The sequence below is a fragment of the Natator depressus genome, chromosome 24 (assembly GCF_965152275.1).
Source record: "Natator depressus isolate rNatDep1 chromosome 24, rNatDep2.hap1, whole genome shotgun sequence".
In the NCBI taxonomy this organism is placed as follows: domain Eukaryota; kingdom Metazoa; phylum Chordata; order Testudines; family Cheloniidae; genus Natator; species Natator depressus.
Window position 1 is genome coordinate 8,614,879 of NC_134257.1, and position 19,474 is coordinate 8,634,352.

Below are 19,474 nucleotides of genomic sequence, written 5' to 3' on the forward strand. Positions count from 1 at the left end.
GGAAATGGCGAGAGAGTCTCTCTTAGTGGCTTGACTATTTTCCCTGTGTAAAGCCCCACACCAGTAACACATACATGGCTCTACCCCAAAGAGCTTACCATCTAAACAGTAATGTTTCAGACAGTGGAATAGTCTCTAAGGCTATGTCTACACTACAGCCTACGTTGGCATAATTTATGTCGCTCAGCATGAACAAACCACCCCCCGAGTGACATAAGTTACACCGACATAAGCGTTGGTGTGCACAGCGCTACCTCTGCAGGAGAGCGTCTCACACCAACGCAGCTTCTGCCATTCGCGGAGGCGGGTTTTTTATGCCGACTGGAGAGCTACAGCAGCATGTACATGTAGACATGGCCTTAGGCTATGTCTTCACTAGGAACACCACAGTACAACAGCTGCTCCACTGTAGCGCTTCAGTATAGAGCAGTGGTTCTTGACCCGTGGGCCGCTTGCGGCCCAATCAGCACACAGCTGCGGCCCATGTGACATCCTCAGGGCCATACAGGTGTATATATATTGTGTGGTCACGGCCCACATAACCCAGATAGAGCTGCCCACAATGGTAAACAGGTTGAGAACCACTGGTGTAGACACTCAATACAGCAATGGGAAGGGTGCTCCGACCACTGTAGTTAATCCACCTCCCCGAGAGGTAGTAGCTAGGTCAACAGAAGAATTCTTCCATCGCCCCAGCATTGTCTACACCCAGGATTAGGTTGGTTTAACTACAATGCTCAGGGGCGTAGATTTTTTTTTGAGCAACACAGCTCAGTCGACCTAACTTTTTAGTGTAGACCTGGCCTAAGTGGAAACCTCATGACTTGAGACCGTTAGAACGAGGCTGGAGAGAGCACTGGAGAACAAAAACAGAACATATCCCTGCCCTGGCAATTCAGTTAGAACCTAATCAGTATTTCCCATCTCTAGTATGCTCCTAACAAAGGGAAACACTTGTATGCTGACCTTTCTCTTTTCCAGCTCAAAAATCAAGTCCTAGTTTTAACATTCTTTGAGTACGATAAATACCCATTAAGTAGAGACAGCATAAGCAAACTGAAGTCCACTGACTTTACCACTGCTATCTTCCTCACACTGAGAAAAGAGCCTGGATCATTTAGTAATTGTTTTCACACAAGTTTGTCATGCCATTTTAAGGAAGTTCTAACAGCTCCATGTGTATTAACAGTCTCAACACTACTGTACGATATAGTTCCCATTCTTCTGTTTAGGAAGCAATAAAAAAGACTTTAAAGTAATGCTAGTGAGAAAGGCTTTGAAGTACACACAAAAACTCGTGCTAACATTTCCAAAGGCTTTAAAAAACAAATGTTGCCATAAAATGAGTAAGAATTAACTAGGCAAAGGAAGAATACTTCGTCTTACTAAAGGGGGTAAGTATTTTTGGTCACTTCAGAAATAAAGCTTGATATCAATTCTGGAAACTGAACAGCAATTACTTTCTTTCAGCTTATACAAGCAAACAAAGAATCGCACCAATAAGGACAGAGTATCATTTAGTCCAGGTCTACACTACAGAATTTGTCAGCATAGCTATATGAGTCAGGGTGTGAAATAAACCACACCCCCAGCCAACACAGTTAGGCCGGCAAAATCCTCAGTGTAGACACAGTTATGTCGGCAAAATCCTCAGTGTAGACACAGTTATGCCAACAGAAATCTGCCTCTGTCAGCATAAATAATGTCATTTGGGGAAGTGGTGGTATTACGCTGACAGAAGAACTCCTTCCATCAGCAGAAGCTGTGTCCACACTAGGGGGCTATGGCAGGATACCTACACCAGCATAACATTTGTATTGTAGATAAAATCTTAGGGCATGGCTACAGCAGAGAGTTTACAGCAGCGCATCCACCAATGCAGCTGTGCCACTCGAAGCTCTCTCATGTCGCCACTCTAAGCCAATGGGAAAGAGCTCTGCTGTCGTCTTAACGACTCCAGCCCCCACAAGTGGCAGGAGCTATGTCGGCAGGAGAAGTTTAACTTATGTCACTCAGAGTGGTGATTTATTCACACCTCTGAGTGACATTAGTTATACTGACATGTAGACACAGCCTTTAGGCTCAGTGCCTTTCATATAGTATTCTCCTCACTTGGTCAGAAAGCGAAAATTGGGTTCTGAGAAGTCCTCCGGTTTGTACTCTCTCTTTGGAGTTCAAGACTTCAATCATCTTGCCGATTGCTGCTGATCTTTCTGATAGCACTGTATCTCATCACCACTTTCAGTTCCATCACAACTCTCCCAACAAATCTTGTAACACTTATATGGCTCTTGCCACGTGTGACAAAGAGGGTATTTTCTGTAATATTTTTATGAATCCTCGGCATGCCTCAGTTTCCCTCTGTACATTGCATTGCTACCCAGTGGGTGCAAAAGGGTTAACCCTGCTCCTGGGACAGTGCAGGAGGGGTGTGTATCACCTCACTGTCTGGGGGAATGAATGGAGTCGGAAAAGAACTGGCTCAAACCAAACCAACAGAAGGTCCAGCAAGACAAAGATGCCCTAACACAGTGATCCCTGAACATTTTACCTTGCATCCCCCCCTTACCCCATCCACGCCCCTCCCTGAGCTGTGGTTGGCAGCCAGGGCTGCGGACGGGGCCAGAGCCATGGTTGGGGGCTGAAGCTAGGGCCAGAGCCGCAGCTGGGCACCAGGGCTGTGGCAGGGACAGTGGCCGGGGGAGCTGGGGCAGGACTGGGTACAGCTCTCTCCCAGCTCGCCCATGGGGGCTGACCAGGGCCCTGCCGTGACTCCTGAACATTCCTCTGTGCCACTGCCCCAAGGACTCAACACTAACAGCAGGAACCCCAAGCAAGACAAGGAGATGACCTCAGGACTGACCATCTAACAGCCGGAAACAACTCCCACCCCGGACCCCGCAGGCTGGACCGGGGACTGAGCTGGAGAACAAGATGTCAGGTGACTGGAGGAAGGGCGACCCTTTTGGAGGGACTCGGGAGCCCGGAGCTGGGCAGATAAAGGCGGAACACAGGACGAGAGCCAGAGGTGGAGTCCATCTCAGCTTGGCTGGCTCATCAGGGCACTGGTTTAACCAGAGTGGACTATGGCATAACTTCTGCCTCTCTGTGCTACCCCAAGGACATTCGGATTCTGTAGCCAGGTGACTCATCAATGGCTCCCTTGTTCTGAAAAAGGCTGCCTGTGTCACTGTAAATACTCCCGGTGAGCATAGTGTGGGCCCAGTACAAGCCTCCCGCTGGAGTTTGGCTTGGCTGGATTCACTCGAGGGAGCCACAGAGACAGACAGGGAATGCTGGGGTCAAAGACCCAGTCTTGGAGTCCACAGGCCTGACTCTGTAGATCTGTGTGGGTCCTTGGGACCCAGCACAGTAAAGGGGTCACTCCAAGGAGACCACTTACAGGCTGGGGCACAGCCTAGACCCCGTGACACCACACAAATACCCAAAGAGACACATCCCACCAGCTTCTTCATTTATTACTACCGTAAGGCATTACAGTGAGGTAGCAAAGTACTAGAATACTGCTAGTTTCAACAGGACACAATTAGCGTTCAGCCTAGGGTTCAGGCTTTGTAAATAAACATTTCAATCCTAGTATGAAATATGTTTTTCCAAGAGCTTTTATGTTTTCAAAATAACCATTTCCTCCTTGCAGTGTCGGAAGCCCCAACACAGCACTGTCCTACTATACCAGAACCAGAGAGTGAAACTGACTCAACACAAGGGAAACTGACCAGCTTATATTTTCATTTTTTCAACCTGCAGGAAATGCAAAATGCTGAACAAGTGGTGAAAAGTAGCTATAAATTATTTCAGCTTCAGTAGTCTCAGGTGCTATTAGTCACACACATGGATTTTGTTTAAATATACTATGGAAATTTTATATCAGCTTAGATGGATACATGCAAGAGCTTTTCAATTGTATGCTTGATGAAAAGCCCATAACACAAGAACCCTTCATTAGAGTGGATTTATAAACACTACTAGAAAGACAAAAACAAACTGTCACAGCAATATACAAACAGTGAATTATGTTGAGGAAGAAAGTCAATCAGCTAGTGTTGAGAAGGATTTTGGTTTTGTATCCTTACAGGAAACAAAGAAGGTAAAACAATAAGACTTAATGCACTGTGCAAGTAGTTATGCATACAGACTTACAAGTGGAGGAGTCTTTCAAGCGATACAGAACTAACAGCAACCAATGAGCGGAAAATGGTGAATCAATTTGGTAAAACGCAAAACCATGCAATCCTCTTACTCGTTTTATACATTCAAAGGCCTGGAATTGAGCACTATCACTGTAAAGCACTAGTATGTTTTTCAGCTGCTCATCAGCTAAAATTACAGGAAGACTTTTAAAAAGTTTCCAAGACTGAATTGCAAAATTGCTAGGAGAAAGTGAGGTATATTCAGGGAACGTTAATTCAAGTACTTGATGAGCTATAATATAACACTCGCTACCACAGTATTGAGCACTAAAGCTGAGCCCTGCAGGTCTCAGAAAAGTCACTCAGTTAAAGGGAGTTCGGCCTAGCTCAGCCTGCTGACCATTTCGTAAGGTGATTTTCTGGCAATTTGCCCTCTGGGCAAGCAGTAAAACACTGAAAAAGCAGCACACACGGCTGCCTCCTTGTTTTTCTAGAGACAGTGTCTGTACTTTTCCAAAGCAGAATCAGCTGTTTGTGCCTCAAGTCCATGCACAAAGTTAGACTTCAGAGCAAAGAGATGAGTTTAATCTCATTCAAACAAGGAGGAGCTAGTCTTTTTATGTGACAGCACTGAGAAAACAGACGCGTGCGCGCACCCACATATATAGGTCCAGCCAAGCCCAGAGGGTGTTGGTACAGTCCCCAATGTATTACTCAGGTCTTTAAATAACCTGCAGACATGGCTAATTTCTCACCTATTATGAATAATTTATTTGGCTGTTGACATCCCAGAGGCATAACTGGAAAAGTCAATTAGTAGAACACCCAAAATATTTTCTCTAAGTGCTCATCTAGCCCCAAATTACCACAGTACCTGAGCACCTCCAACATTAACAGATTCATCCATACAACACACTATGAGGCAGGAAAGTATTATCCCCATATTATGGTCAGGGAACTGAGAAAGAGATTAAATTATTCTTAACGCTTGTGTGTCAGGGCATAAACTAAACTCCAAGGGAAATTTTTCAAAAAATGCGCAGTTCAAGCTATTTTGCATATTTCTTTGACGTACTGTTGGAGACAGGACACCAGCACAGATGGACCACCTGTTGGATCTGGTAAGCCAGTTGCTAGCGTTCCTGTCTGTGGCAGAGCTATGAACTGAATTTAGCTTTGGCCAATGTCTTAATCACCAGGCAATTCTTCTACACATGGCTCACTGATACTTAAAACTTGACTCCATCTATAACTATTAGATCATCTCAAGCAAGCTTTGCTGTAACCAGTGATTTGCACACCTGTGAGAGACATTTTTTTTAAAAAGATTAGTTATGACTGTCATTCAAGGTGATAATCAAGGAACTAAATTTGCTTTCTTTATCTGCCTTCAGTGCCCTCAACTCCCACAAACAGACAACACGCTAAGAAGATTAGAGAAGCGCTTCGCAGTCATTATGCTGGAATGTCAGCTTTCAAAACCAAGCATTTTGAGCTAGTAGTTACAAGGGGGAGATTCATATCAGGGTATCATGCAGTTAAGTGCTTTATAGCAAGCATAGAAAACACAATTAGACACTGTTGAGAAACGTCAGACATGTATAATGCTTACCCACAGATTGCAAAGTAGTTTACAGATGTTAACCCTCACAGCCCCACAGAGATGCCATACAAAATATTTTTATTGTGATAGCACCTAGGAGCCAATTGCACTAGTTGCTCTACAAAGACAGAACAAAATGATGGTCCCGACTCCGAAAAGCTTACAACCTAAGAATGGATGAATACTACACCCTAGTATTCCTCTTTACCATGGAATTCCCTATTCCTTTAATGAGGAACACTGCAGAAAATTAACGACCCAGCGTGCTAGATATCCTGTTCTAAATGGCACCCACTGTATTTACATTTTATATCCATTTTACAGATAGATAAGGCAAGACACAAAAAAGTTAAATGACGTGATCAAGAACATGTATGCCATATTGTTGTAGCTGTGTCAGTCCCCGGATATTAGAGACTGCCCAAGGTGGGTGAAGCAATAATTTTTTTTACTGGACCAACTTCTGTTTTATTGGACAGAAGTTGGTCCAATAAAAGATATTACGTCACCCACCTTGTCTCTCTTGATCGAAACCACACAGCAAGAAAGTGGAAGAGCTGGGAACAGGACCCAAGAGACCTCATCCCAGTTTCATGCTCTAAAAGAATGTTACTTTGCTTTGTTATAGCAAAATCGCACGGAATTTGCCTCAGCTTATGTGAGTTCCAAACAAAGCCCACCTCGGAAGCACACAGTTTTAGTGCTTTTGAAGATGCGAAACACTATATACGTATTTGCAAACACGGATGCATTTAGGCACCTAAAAGAATGGCCTGATTTTCAGGGATGATCAGCACTCAACAATTCCTATTCAGTCTCAGGATCTCTATTTATTTGCCTAATCACAGGCCGTGGAGCTTGGGAAGGAGGGCAGGGGGGCCACCCGGACCATGGCTCAACCACTTTTTGGCTGGGCCAAACTGTGTGGCACTGCAACCCTGCACACCAAGTCACAATACCACTTTGTCAAATTTGGAAGGGGTGGGTATAGGGATCCATGGGCAGAGAAGTCAGGCTGATGCAGGGTGCAGATCTATTGTTCCTCACACATACACTTTAAATGGCATTCCAGAGCCCCTGTGCTTAAGTATGAGTTAGCTTCGACATCCAAGTCTGAAAACAGTCCATCTCTACCAGTGCTATCTCTGCAGCATCAGATGATCCTCTGCAGAACTTAACTTTAAGAGCCGGTTACACTATTCAGAGTCAACCAACTAGAAAGCACTGGATTCAGTGTGCCCCAAAATCAGCAAACGACAGCACACCTGGTACATATGTGTGCCTCCTGAGCTCCAGGGAACCCCACTCCCATCATTGCGCTTCTGTGGAGAGGAAGGGAAATCAATGCTATTTCTGGAGTCAGTTTTATTGTTTTCTCCTCCAACGTGCTGCAATACTAGAATTACTTCCAGGGGTTGGATCCAGCAATAACACAGCTAAGTGTGAAAGACACAGGATCCTCTGCTCCATGCTGACAAAATGCAATCAGGAACAATTAACTTTTTAGGGTGCCAATTTACGCACTTAAGTTAACAAAAGTAAGATCTGATATTTGCTTTCTCGCACTGGGGACCCTCCTATTTCCCTATTTCACCAGTGCTACGACAGCAGAGACACTGGGAGAGATTAAAGTGTTTTGTCCCAAGAACACACACTATGTCAGTGGCAGAGCCAGACATGGGAATCCCAAGTCCCAGTTCTCTGCTCTGCCTACTATTCTATATTCCCTCCAATAGATGGGAACAGAACCCAGGAGTCCTGACTGAGTCCTCTGCTCTAGCAATTAGACTACATGGCCTTTCAAGAGCTGGAGCAGAGCTCACTAGAAGTCCTGATTCACAAGCCTCTGCTCTAACCACTAAACGACATATTGCCATGTGAAAGAAACTAGGGGTCAGATCCTGAACTGGTGTTAATTGTCCTGGCTCCACTGGACAATTTATACCAACTGAGGATCTGCCCCCAAGTAACCTGGACAAAGAGCAAATCCTTGGCTCCCAGGGTCAAACCCCAAAGCCAGCCCATAGCCTCGAAACCTATTTCAATAATTTTAAACATTCAATTCTCTTTAGTGCTTTCCATAGGGAGCACAAGGAGGTGGAGGATTTTAGACTCAGGGTCCTGTAACGCATACAAATATTCCTTCAGTCAATAAATACTGTTTTCTAAATACATCCTCTAGCTGCAGAATTCACCCAGTGAATTAATGTGTTCTCGGCGAAGGAAAGTCAAAACACAAATATTCGGGTCACACAGCAGAAAGCCCATTGTGGATACAAGGCTCCCCCGGCACAGGTTATGAATACTCACATAACCAAGGGTCTGTAAGAACATTTCCCATTCAGTGGGACAAAACATAAACCACTTCTCCCTCACACACTTAAATCCCCAAAGACTGGAAACCAAGGCATTTTTATTGCTATGAAACACTCATATTTAATAAGTATTTCAAGATAACTGACTCTGCAGACATATTGATCTTTACGTATTTTTAATTTATCTTACAGCAGAACACAATTAGGGAAAATATCACAAACAGCCAGAGGCACCGCAGAAACCACCTGAAGTATTACAATGTGCCAGGGGAAATTCAGTTCAAAATCTCAACAGGTCAAGGACAAGCTATAAAGGAGGCTCAATTAACACTGGAGACACGACCTAGCAGTCTACGGCCAAATTTTAAGTTGTGACCAAAAAAAAAAAAAAATCAGACAATATAATAAGGATTTAAATGTTTTTATTCAGAGGCTTTGTTGGAGGTTGTATTTAAAATTTCCTCTGCAGGATTTAAACACTTCTCTGCATAGGACCAGTGCAAGTGACCAGAAACCAATGACAGTCCAGTACCACTGTCCAAGTGATGTGAAATGAGAATAAAATCAGCCCCACCTCCAGAAAGTGGCTCCCTCTGCACTCGCTCCTCCATGTAGGGGCTGGGGGGGAGGGGATTGAAACCCTATTCTGGAAACATACAGGTGGGGAGAATATCCTAGGTTATCTCCAGAGAGAGCTTTCCCTTCTCCACAAGGAGTATGTGCTGGGGTGGGGAGAAGAGATCCTTCTCTCTGCCAAGGGTGCAATTCCCCTTATGCACCTTGACCTATGTTCCCTCCAGTCCCAGAGAGCAGGGGTGGGGGAGATCCTTTTCTCTGCCAAGGATGTAAATCCCCTTATACACCTTGACCTATATTCCCTCCAGTCCCAGAGGAGTAGGATCCCCCTATGTGGACAGGGATCACCTCCCCTCTCCCCACAGAGAGACTGATTCTCCCAGAGAGGCGTCTCTGTCCTGGTTGAGGCATATTCCCATTCCCAAGGGAAAGCATTAACCCTCTCCCCTACAGCATATGCTCAAGCGCTCCAGGATGCAGACCCCTTTGCACACCACAGTTCCCTCTCCCCACAGAAATCTCTCTGATCCCTTCTGCTGTCCCCCAACCCCCCCTCCCCAGAGCCCTACTCCATATCCTCATCCCGTAGTCTCCCCAGCCCTGCTCCCATCTCCAGGGTACTCCCCAGCCCTGGTCCCCCTCCCCTGCTGGTCTCCCATAGAAGAGTTTCTCAGAAAGATCACCTCTCCCCGTCTGCCATCAGGCAGTCCCCCCATGCTCCCGACTTGTGCACTCCAGCCTATATGGCTAGAGATCTCAGGGCCCCAAATGCCCCCCAAGATGGCACCCTTCCCTTGCCAAGGCCCCACTCCTACAAGAAGTAAGGGATTTTGAGGGAGGAGGTCATCTTCTACCAGGTCCCCCACAGTCCCAGCTCCAGTATGTAATCTCCCCACCCCCCGCCCCAAAACATCTCTCTGAGCTCCATTGGGGCTGGTTCTCCTTCAGGGGTTCCACCCGGGTCCTCCATGAGAGGTCCCCTCCCCCTCAGCTCTCCCTCCCCCCTTCAGGGACCCAGTCCATAGGTGCTGGGGGGCACTGCTGCATGCCTTGGCTTGAAGTGGTTTCCATCAGACACAAGTTCAATGGTTCTCAGCACCACCACAATACAAACTGTTCCAGTCGTCCCCCCCGCCTCAAGTACTTGCATCACCACTCTGTGTGGTGGGGAGGGGTCCACCTCCTCTCCCCCTCCCCATCACTCTGGGCAGGGGGAGAGGTTCCCCTCCATCACTCTCTGCGGTGGGGAGGGGTCCCCCTCCACCCCCCAAATCACTCTGGGCAAGGGGCCCTTTGCCCCCCCATCACTCTGGGCAGGAGGAGGGGTCCCCCTCCATCCTTCCCCTCCATCACTCTCTGCAGTTGGGAGGGGTCCCCCTCCTCCCCCCCGGATCACTCTGGGCAAGGGGCCCTTTGCCCCCCCCATCACTCTGGGCAAGGGGAGGGGTCCCCCTCCACCCTTCCCCTCCATCCCTCTCTGCGGTGGGGAGGGGTCCCCCTCCTCCCCCCGGATCACTCTGGGCAAGGGGCCCTTCGCCCCCCCCCATCACTCTGGGCAGGGGAAGGGGTCCCCCTCCATCCCTTCCCCCCGTCACTCTGGGCGGGAGGGGCGCCCCTCCCCCACCTCCCACTGCCCCGCCCCCCCAGGGTCACTCTGAGGGGTCCCCCTCCCGCCCCCTCTCTCTCTCCGCCCGGCCCCCCCGTACTCACACCTCCAGGATGCGGTCCCCCTTGCGCACCCCGGCGCGGTCGGCCGCCCCCCCGCCCAGCACGGCGCTGACATGCTGCAGCGGCGCGTACAGCTCCCCGTTGATGCTCCGCAGCTGGCCGCCCTCGCTCACTTGGCCCCGCACGTTGAAGCCGTAGCCGGACTCCGACTTGACGATGCGGACGACGCGGGGCCCCCCCGGCCCGGGCCCGCCCCCCCCGTTACGGTGCGGAGCCGGCGCCGAGCGCTGCAGCCCTTCGCCCTCCTCGTCCGCCATCTTGCCGAGCAGTTCGCGGCCGTCGCCGTCACGCGATCCCCTGACCGACCACCGTAGCCAAGCTGCCGAAGTGCTAAGGGAGATGTAGTTCAGGGAGCCTGATGGGACGCATGGCACCACGGGAAATGTAGTTCAGGGTGCCTATGGAGCGCACAGCACCATGGGAAATGTAGTTCAGCGAGCCTAGGGGCGCACAGCACCATGGGAAATGTAGTTCAGGGAACTTAGGGGGCGCACGGCGCCATGGGAAATGTAGTTCAGGGTCTCTGAGGGGCGCAGAGCACTATCGGAAATGTAGTTCAGGAAGCCAGGGGGAGGGGGTGCATGGCACCACGGGAAATGTAGTCTGGAGAATTTGAGGAGCACAGGATGCCATGGGAAATAGAGTCGGGAGGGGGAGCCTGGTGATGCATGGCACTATGGGAAATGTAGTCCAGGAATACTGAGGGAACAAGGAGAAATGTAGTCAGTGGAGCCCAGCCTGGTGGGCCTTGTGGGAAATGTAGGCCCGGGATCCTGAGGGGTGCATAGCCCTATGGGACATTTATTCTGGGGAACTGAGGGGCACACGGCCCCATGGAAAATGTAGTCTGGAGAGTTTGGGGACAGATGGCACTATGGGAAACGGAGTCTGGGATGCCTGGGGAGCATGGCACCCTGGGAAATGTAGTCTGGGGTCACCTCAACCCCCCCCCAAGCCTCATGGGTGACACAGGTGCTGTTGCCCCCACAGCTCCATGGGAAAGGTAGTTCAGCCATCTCCCGGATGCAGAGGCTCATGGGAATTGTAGTTCCACAAGCCCTGGCACTGCCTCATGGGAGATGTAGTTCATAAGGAGAGCCCCAACCACTGTGTGTGGGAAGAGGTGGGCACTCTGGGTTGTAGTTTTGCCTGGGGCCTGTGAGCCCTGACCTGAGCCCTCCCTGGAGTGGGGCATCATCTCTGACCGCACCCGCTCACCACAGATGGCAGCTGTCACTCATTGCCATAGCAACTGCAAGGGCACCGAGCTGCACTGAGATGTCATCGGACTGTGATGTCATCACGTTTACTCTCATGACAGCCCATTGCATTGGAATCCCATCATGTCAAAAAACCACCATCCCATCACATCATGTGGCAACACATTATGATGTCATGGCCGCTGTGACGAAGTGCCACGGTGGCACATGTCTAGGCTGACAACACATTGTGGTGTGACATCACCCGCATCACTCTGCAATGCCGTTGCTTTTTGAAATGTCATCACGCCCCCACAGCCAGGCCGACATGGTGGTCGCACATCCAGCCTTCACCCTACACCATGTTGTGTCAGAAGTTACGTGTTACACCACGTTCCAGCTCCCACAAGTTCCATCACAGGCCATTATTATGATGTATCTGTATTGCAGTAGCACCTAGGAGCCCCAGTCACGGACCAGGACCCTATGGTGCTAGGCGCTGTACAAACACACAACACGAAGATGATCCCTGTCCCAAAGAGCTTACAAACTATGTATGAGGCAACAGATCCTCCTAGCTGGCGTGGCACTGTAATCCTCCTAGGCTAGCCCTTTGGAAAGGCCCCCTCCACAGTGAAATGAGGCATATGAGAAAGCTTCCAAAACGTCTGCTGCCGCTTGGGCTCCATTTACTGGAACGTACCCCCTTCCAGCACGCCCATCATCCAGAAGGTGGAGGTGCCGTGCTGTTATATCATTGGCTGGGGAGAGTATGAGACATTGCAACGCTAGTCAATTCCTTTCACTCTGATATAGTCTCCCTCTACCTAGCAGGGTAGGGAACCCCACGCTTACCCCACCCCAACAAAAGCTGGTTGCAGCTGAGCCCAAAGTGTTTAGCTCAGAAGGTTTGTTCCAGCCAGAGAAGCAGCAAGTTCTCAACAAGACAGAGAGAGAGAGAGAGAAACCCAAGGATACAGAAAAGTGGGTGTTGGCAACTGCTGTATTTACTGTCAACACATATGCACCAATATGGCTGAATCTCACTACTGTTTGCAAATGATGCCAGCTGCACCAGCCGGGGGAGAGCTTCCGAGGCTGCACTGTGTGGCGCATCTAGCAGGGGTTGCATGCTACGCGGCATCAGACGCGCAGCTCTGAAACCAGGTAGCAATCCTGAACATGGCAAATAATCAGAAGCAGCCTGGAGCTGCCCTGTTGACACTATGCTGCAAGCAGCGACCACTTGGAAACTAAGTAGCAGCAAGGCTAGAACTCAAAATCTTCCTGCTCCAAAAGACCAGCCCCACTGCATGTGAGCGAACAGAGAATTCCCTGGTTTGTCATAGTTTCATCCCAGCTCCGGCAGGGAACTAGGAGCCAGGACTCCTGGGTTCTGCTAACAGTCCAGGGAAGGAAAATAGTCTAGTAGTTAAGCGTAAGGGGACTGGGAGCTGAGACTCCTAGGTTGTATTCCTGGCACTGCCACAAATGTCCAAGCTTGGGTGAGTCTCTTCATCTCCCCGTGCCTCAGTCTCCCTGTTGGGGTATGTAAGGGTTAAGTAAAGACCTGGGAGCCACTATCATGGTAATAGGGAGTAAAGGCATAGGCAGGCACTGTCTTTTTGCCTGATAAAGTTGCCACCCCTTTCCCTTCCCTTCTGCTTGTTAAGGAGAGATAAGTGTTGCAGCTGCATGAGAAATGTGTTATCTCCCCCCTTCCTCCTTCTTTCCCAGCTACATAAACAAGCTCAGGGTCATGGCCCCTTTCTCCCTCCCCTGTGAACTGCTGCTTAAAGGGAACGTGTGGCTACAGTTACTGCAAAGAAATGTGTCTTCAAGATAAAAATGTCCGTATAATATGCTTAATGCTGTAAACAGGGGCGGGTATAAATTATATTCAGTATATAGCTATTAATATTCATTATATGGGCATTCATATTATCAAATAAGGGTTTTGGGGGTGTTGTAGTAAATGTGAGTATTTACATATTAACAGATAAAAAGAGTGTGATGTGACTAATTTGGGGCTTACTCAGCAATTGGGTAGAAGGGAACAAGTACCGCCATAAAGAAGCCCGTTTACTCCATCCGCATCTAGGTCCTCCTGCTCATTCTTTCTATCTCTAATACTCCCTAGCTGTATAAATGGGGCTAACCACTTTGGCCAGGATACTAGAGCAAGCCCCAGTTTTTACAGAAACCCCCGCATCCTGCAGAGCAGACAAGGCCTTGGGTCTCTATGGTCTTGTCTGAATCATGCTGAAAGAGCAAGCAGGGTAGAACTTCGATGCATCTACCTTGGGAGAATGAAGGGCCGAGTCAACCCTGAACCAGAAATCGAATCTCTGGCTCCAGGGCATCGGGGCTAGAAATTCAGACAATTTATTCTTGGTCATTAGGGTGACCAGATGTCCCAATTTTGGGGTCTTTTTCTTATATAGGCTCCTATTATCCCCCAGTCCCTGTCCCGATTTTTCACATTTGCTGTCTGGTCACCCTAACCTCTTTGTAACAGCGGGGAGAAGGGGGAGAACACAGGGAAGGGAGAGGAGCACAGAAAGTGACCCCTTCTGCAGCATCTGTCTCCCTTGCCAATCTCCAGCCCTCCCCGTCAAGTTCCCATCACATTCTTCCTATTCCCCATCTGGGACGATGCAGGGGCTGATGCCAGAGAATCCCTGCTACAAATGCCTTCCTGCCATAGAGTCCTTTCATTGCATTAACCTATTCCCAGACCCAGGTGACTTGGTCCCTTCTTTTCCCTGATCTCCCTGACCTGTGGGCCAGTCCAGCTGGTTGGCCCCCAATTTTAGGGTCCTTGCAGAGAATGAGCTGGCGGGTGCAGGTTGAAGGGAAAGAAGAGATCCTGAGAAATTGCCGGCTGACCTCAGCCTCTGTCTGTGGAATCGGCCTTGCCAAATGCACTAAAGAGTCAAACTGCTTCCCTCACTTGGCTGTCAGCAGAATTCCTCCCCATCCTTCCCCCCATTTAGTCAGCTCTGTGCAGACGCCCAGGCCAAATCCTAAGACTCGCTATAGGACCCCTCCCTCAACACCTCCAGGTTGCATTCTCCTTCCCCTCCCTAGTCATCTTATTTCCAGCCATTTCAGAGGCAAGCTGGGCTCTAGTCAATCTTTGGTCTCCGCTACAACTGGGAGACCGCCACCAGCTGTCATGCCTGATCAATCATCAAAGCGACAGCATCAGTGCTGCAGTTTGATTGCAAGACCTGTGATAGTTGGTGGGTTTTCTTAACATCTCCGCTCCCGCAGCCAGGTGACTACATGAGATTCTCAGCATTCTTAAAAAAAATACATATTCTAGCTCCGGTGACTGTGGAGAAAACTAGAAGATGTGGCCCCTCGAGGTGCCATAATCAGAAGGCGACTAAAGAGCTCCACCTTCCATGGTGCTCGTTTGAAAGCTCAGTAGTTGTGGGGAGCTCAACGTCTGATTTTTTAAACTCTTGAGGTTGGTCCCTACGTCCCCTCAGGAACAAACCAAGAACCGCCAGCTTTTACTGATTGCCAATTGGTCCTTCAACAAGCCCTGGCATGCTGGCTGTGAGGACAGAATCCAGTGATTTAGGGTACATCTACACTTAAAAATACAACGTAGCCGTGGCAGCCAGGATACGTTCGCCCCGGGCGTACCTCGTATTGCAGGCACATGCAGGGTGGTGAGGTAATCCTACGGGGAGCTGCCTGTCCATGGGCTGCAAACTCCGAGGAGAAGACTTGCACCAACGGCACGGAGATGATGTCAAGGCACGGTGAGGCAGCCAGCGTCGGGGTGGGAAAGAGGTGGAAGTAAATGAAGGGGAGGACAAGGACCAGTCTGGACTCAAAGAGGAGCCAGGGGAGGTTGCCAGAGATGAGAGTGGCTACATCCCATGAGTCTGGCGAGCCAGGAGTAGGAAGGAAGAGGGAAACCGGGAGAGGCGGACAACACAATTTACACTCCCAGCCTGTGACACGATTTAACCCTCTCCCTCCCTGCCCCTCAAAAACCATCTGAAAACACTGCCCGCCCGCCCACACACAGCTGCCAGGAGCCATCCTGCATTTTCACCCTAGTGTAGACAGGCTCCTGGAAGGAAAGTGTGGGGTCAGGAGGAGAGCAGGGTGGTGGAAAGGGAATGAATAGCTCCAGGGGGTGAGCAATGGTGAGGAAACGGTCCACTATGCAGATCTCCTGTGGATCCTTCACTTCCCCTCTGGCCTCAGACTCACTCACTCCAGCTGCCTCGTCATGTCACAGCAGCCACAATGGAGTTAACGTCCCTGGGAATTGTCACCCCAGTGGGCGGACAGGGGTCAGCCTCCTGCCATCTGCGAAACCAGGGCCTACAGGATGGTGAGGCAGAGCAGACAGCACCGCCCAGTCCTTCAGCCTAGGTGAGCGAAGAGCAAGACTCTTGGAAAGGGAGAGGAAAGGAGGCCCCGATTCCTGCAAGCTCTGTCCCATTCCTCAGCCCTGTGCCTTCGCACCAGGGGCCCATGAGTGAATTGAGCCTGACTGCAAAAAGCCCCCATCATGAGTCCACCTCCTCCCTCTTGTACAGAGGAGGAAAGCTGGGGCAGAGGAAAGCAATTTGCACCAAGATCACAATCTGAAGCTGTGGCAGAGCCAGGGATTGAAACCCAGGAGTCCTGCCCAGGGCCTTAGGCCCATGGCAAACCCCAGCAGAAGGCAAAGGAAGGAGGTCTGAATGGAGCACCATGGAGACACTTGGATAAAGCTGGAACGGCTGAGGTTTAGGCAGGGACAGTAGATTTATCAGGAGGGAGAGGGAGGCTGATAGACCCCCCGCACGGAGCAAGGCCCAGCTCTGGCAGCAACATACACCGAGAGCACAGCCTCCCAGCCTCCCCAGATACTGGCTCTGGGCACACCTAAAGCAAGCAGCATCCCTCCTAGCTGCCCAAGGACGCCATAGCAGGCTCAGGCAGCTGTGTGCAGTATTCACTCCTCTGCAGTTTAAGGTTAGTTACTCCATAGTAGCAGCCAAAAGAAAGGTGAATGAGGGGTTAAAGGTCAGGGAATTAAAAAAAGACCTAAAACTGGGGGTTCTTAAGAGAGCTCTGGACAGTGCAAAGGAGATAAGGAATTAGGCCCAAAGTCTCAGCCTTTGGGGTTTAATTCTCCAAGCACTTTCTGATGCAGACAGTATCATCCCTCACCTCCTCCGCTAAATCCAGCTGCCACGCTCCACCCCATTACTAGCAGCATCTGTGTGGTGGGATGAACAGATCCTTAGATGTAGATAATGCAGCAGCTTCAGTGTGCTCTGGTAGCCTTCAAGCAGGCAAGTGAGAGCTTAGAAGATGGCCAACAAAATCCCCTTCGCCGAGAGATGTCAGCGTTCGAGAGAGCCACATCGAGGTGAACCGCACCCCCGCCACTCACCCCAGTTGCATGTTCGTGACTCCAGCCTCCGGCTGCCTCAGATTAAAAAAAATCAGAGAAAGAACTACAGACAATTAGATCCCTTGGTGACCACAGATCCCTTTAAGAGATTCTGCTGAGCTGCCTGGCCTCTCAAGGAGTGGGGAGGGAGGGAGGGAACAGCAACCCTGGCACAGCAGGAGGGTTGGCTCCTCCTCGAGACAATGCGCAGGGTACAACAGCAGTTGTGTGCACGACTCCCAGCACAGGTAGACAGACAGGCATTAGCTCTGCTCAAGCTGGCGCGCTAAAACCAGTAGGGGGTTACAAGGTTGAGAACCCCTGAGTTTGGCAAAGCACAGTACATAGCACCCCCCCCCATACACAGCGCCATTGCCTCTGAGCACATCACCAACATGGATGCCTCTCTCCTCACCACACCTGTGGGTAAGGGAGTATCATCATTTTAGAGCTGGGAAACTCAGGTGTTGCACTGGGAAGCTGTCAAGAGCTGCAAGTTGAATCCATGGGTCTGCCGAGCCTTAGTGCACAACCCTCCCCTACTGCATTTAGTCTCCCTACTCTCAGGCACGGCCGGACAGCTCCAGAACTCTCAGCAGCCCAAGGAAAGCGACACGCTACCGGATTCTCTGTCAGACAATCCGGATCTCACTTAATACAGAGATTAAGAATTCAACCACCATCATCCTGGTAAACCACCCAGGAGTTTATCACAATAGAAGTCCATGAAGTTGTTTCCCCAACCCTGCAAAATGAAATGCTCCACTACCCTCGGCAGCGACAAGATTAAAGACGTTCTAGGTCCTGTAGGTGGTGTATCAAGCTTCCCATGGTTTGGTACTTAGGCCCACTGAAGCAGTTTTATTTCACAAGCAACAGCAGAACAGGATCAATAGCTGCGCCGGTGAGTGCATCTTCAAGGTAGCTTCAGTATATGTACTTATGTATAACAGTACATACTACCCAAGCAAAAATAAAATGAAAGGTGCAGGTGTCCCTGAGCTGCTGAAATGAGTAAGAACTTGGACTATCACAATGGAGCAAACCCTTAAACAGAAACCATATAGACAAACATGGCTGAAATCAACAGGATGCTCTAAAAGTTACCCTCAAGAATCAGATCCTTTCTAGAAGATTTTTAAGCCAACATCTAGAAATCAAAGAACTGTATCATTGTTAGAGAACCGTATAAGTTGGCTCATAAGGGCTCTCCCTAAAACAAGCCTGATATTCAGTGATATTCCTGATCAGTATTTGTTATCGGTCTTTTGCTTGAAGGGAGAAGAAAACTCACTTTTATTTCAGAAGAGGCTTTGATCAGGAAATCTGATAATCTGTGCAGAAAGCCAGCATCGCCCCATCCAGCTACAATGTGGTTAGATGTTGATAGATGTTTGGCTGCATGTGCGTTCCCTCTGTGTAACGCCCCAGGCCTGCGCAGACAGCTGGCACGGCAAGCGAACCGCCCAATGACCACAAGATCTGTTAAGGGACGAAGGCACCCAGCCAGGTGTATTGTTGACGAAGCACGGTACTAGTATCCCGCAGACTCTACTGGACTGCTAATACATGCATGGACCATAACAATGGACCAGCTCAGTGAACAGTGGGACATTCTGCTCCTCCCTAAGCCAGACAAAGATATTCCCTCTGAGATACATCTTTTTACCCTAATACAAACAAGTTAGTACTGCCCCTCTGACATAGTTACTTCCCCCAAATGTGGCTAGTTATCACTCATCCTTGTACATATTGGTTCAATGAAAACATCTCTATTACGTACGGTCATCCTGACCGTATCTCCTAGAAGGGGTCAGTGTGTTCCTGTTATCCTTGGGAAATGTTTTCGTACCATCCTTAATATCGGGATGTGTTTGCATGAGTACTCTGACTAGCTCTCCTTAGGAATGTGTATTTCTGCAATATTAGCTCTGTTCTTGCCAAATTATGTGAGCAGGTCCTGCCTCATACCAGGCCTCTGATACAAGGGCTTATGTCTCAGGCTCTCTTCCTACTACAGCAGGATTATTTGGAGTCAATATCTGCTTCAGCCAGTGACTTGTACTAATTGTGTGATACCAAGTTTCCATTTTCCTACTCGCTGTTCTAGGCCAATACAGAAAGACTGTCTGCCTCCATCCCCACCAACTGTCGACATTCAAGCCAATAAGGGTGTAAGCACCTGACAGGCTTCCCTTCTTCCTTTACAGCTGAGCACTATATCTGCCTGGGACATGCCATACTGTGCTGGGCCCTTCCATACCTATGCATACTTTCCTTCATGGCACTGTATCGGTGTTCCCAGGGACGAGAGCCCTTGGAAATCTGAAGAGTTGGTTGGGGGAAAAAAAAATATTTCTGACACAGGGCAGCCAGTGTTCCCCCAACAGCCTCCCCCTCCACCCCCGTACGAGGCTGAGTGGCTCTCCTCTGGGAAGAACTGGATGTAGGCTAATCAAGAGTTATGCAGTCCATGGCTATTGGTCTAA

The 19,474-nt window shown here is 49.4% G+C and overlaps 1 protein-coding gene across 2 annotated transcripts in view; it reads right to left on the reverse strand.

The window, feature by feature from the left end:
* The window catches only part of SNX27 (sorting nexin 27), a 48,726-nt gene extending 38,068 nt beyond the window's left edge, over positions 1 to 10,658 (reverse strand). Inside the window, exon 1 of one of the 2 annotated variants that reach the window (XM_074938812.1) lies at positions 10,356 to 10,658. In XM_074938812.1, coding sequence (XP_074794913.1) covers positions 10,356 to 10,630 — 275 coding nt within the window. In that variant the 5' untranslated portion in view covers positions 10,631 to 10,658. The remainder of the gene's footprint in view (positions 1 to 10,355) is intronic. The other variant, XM_074938811.1, reaches the window with a different exon arrangement.
* Positions 10,659 to 19,474: the final 8,816 nt, after the last annotated feature.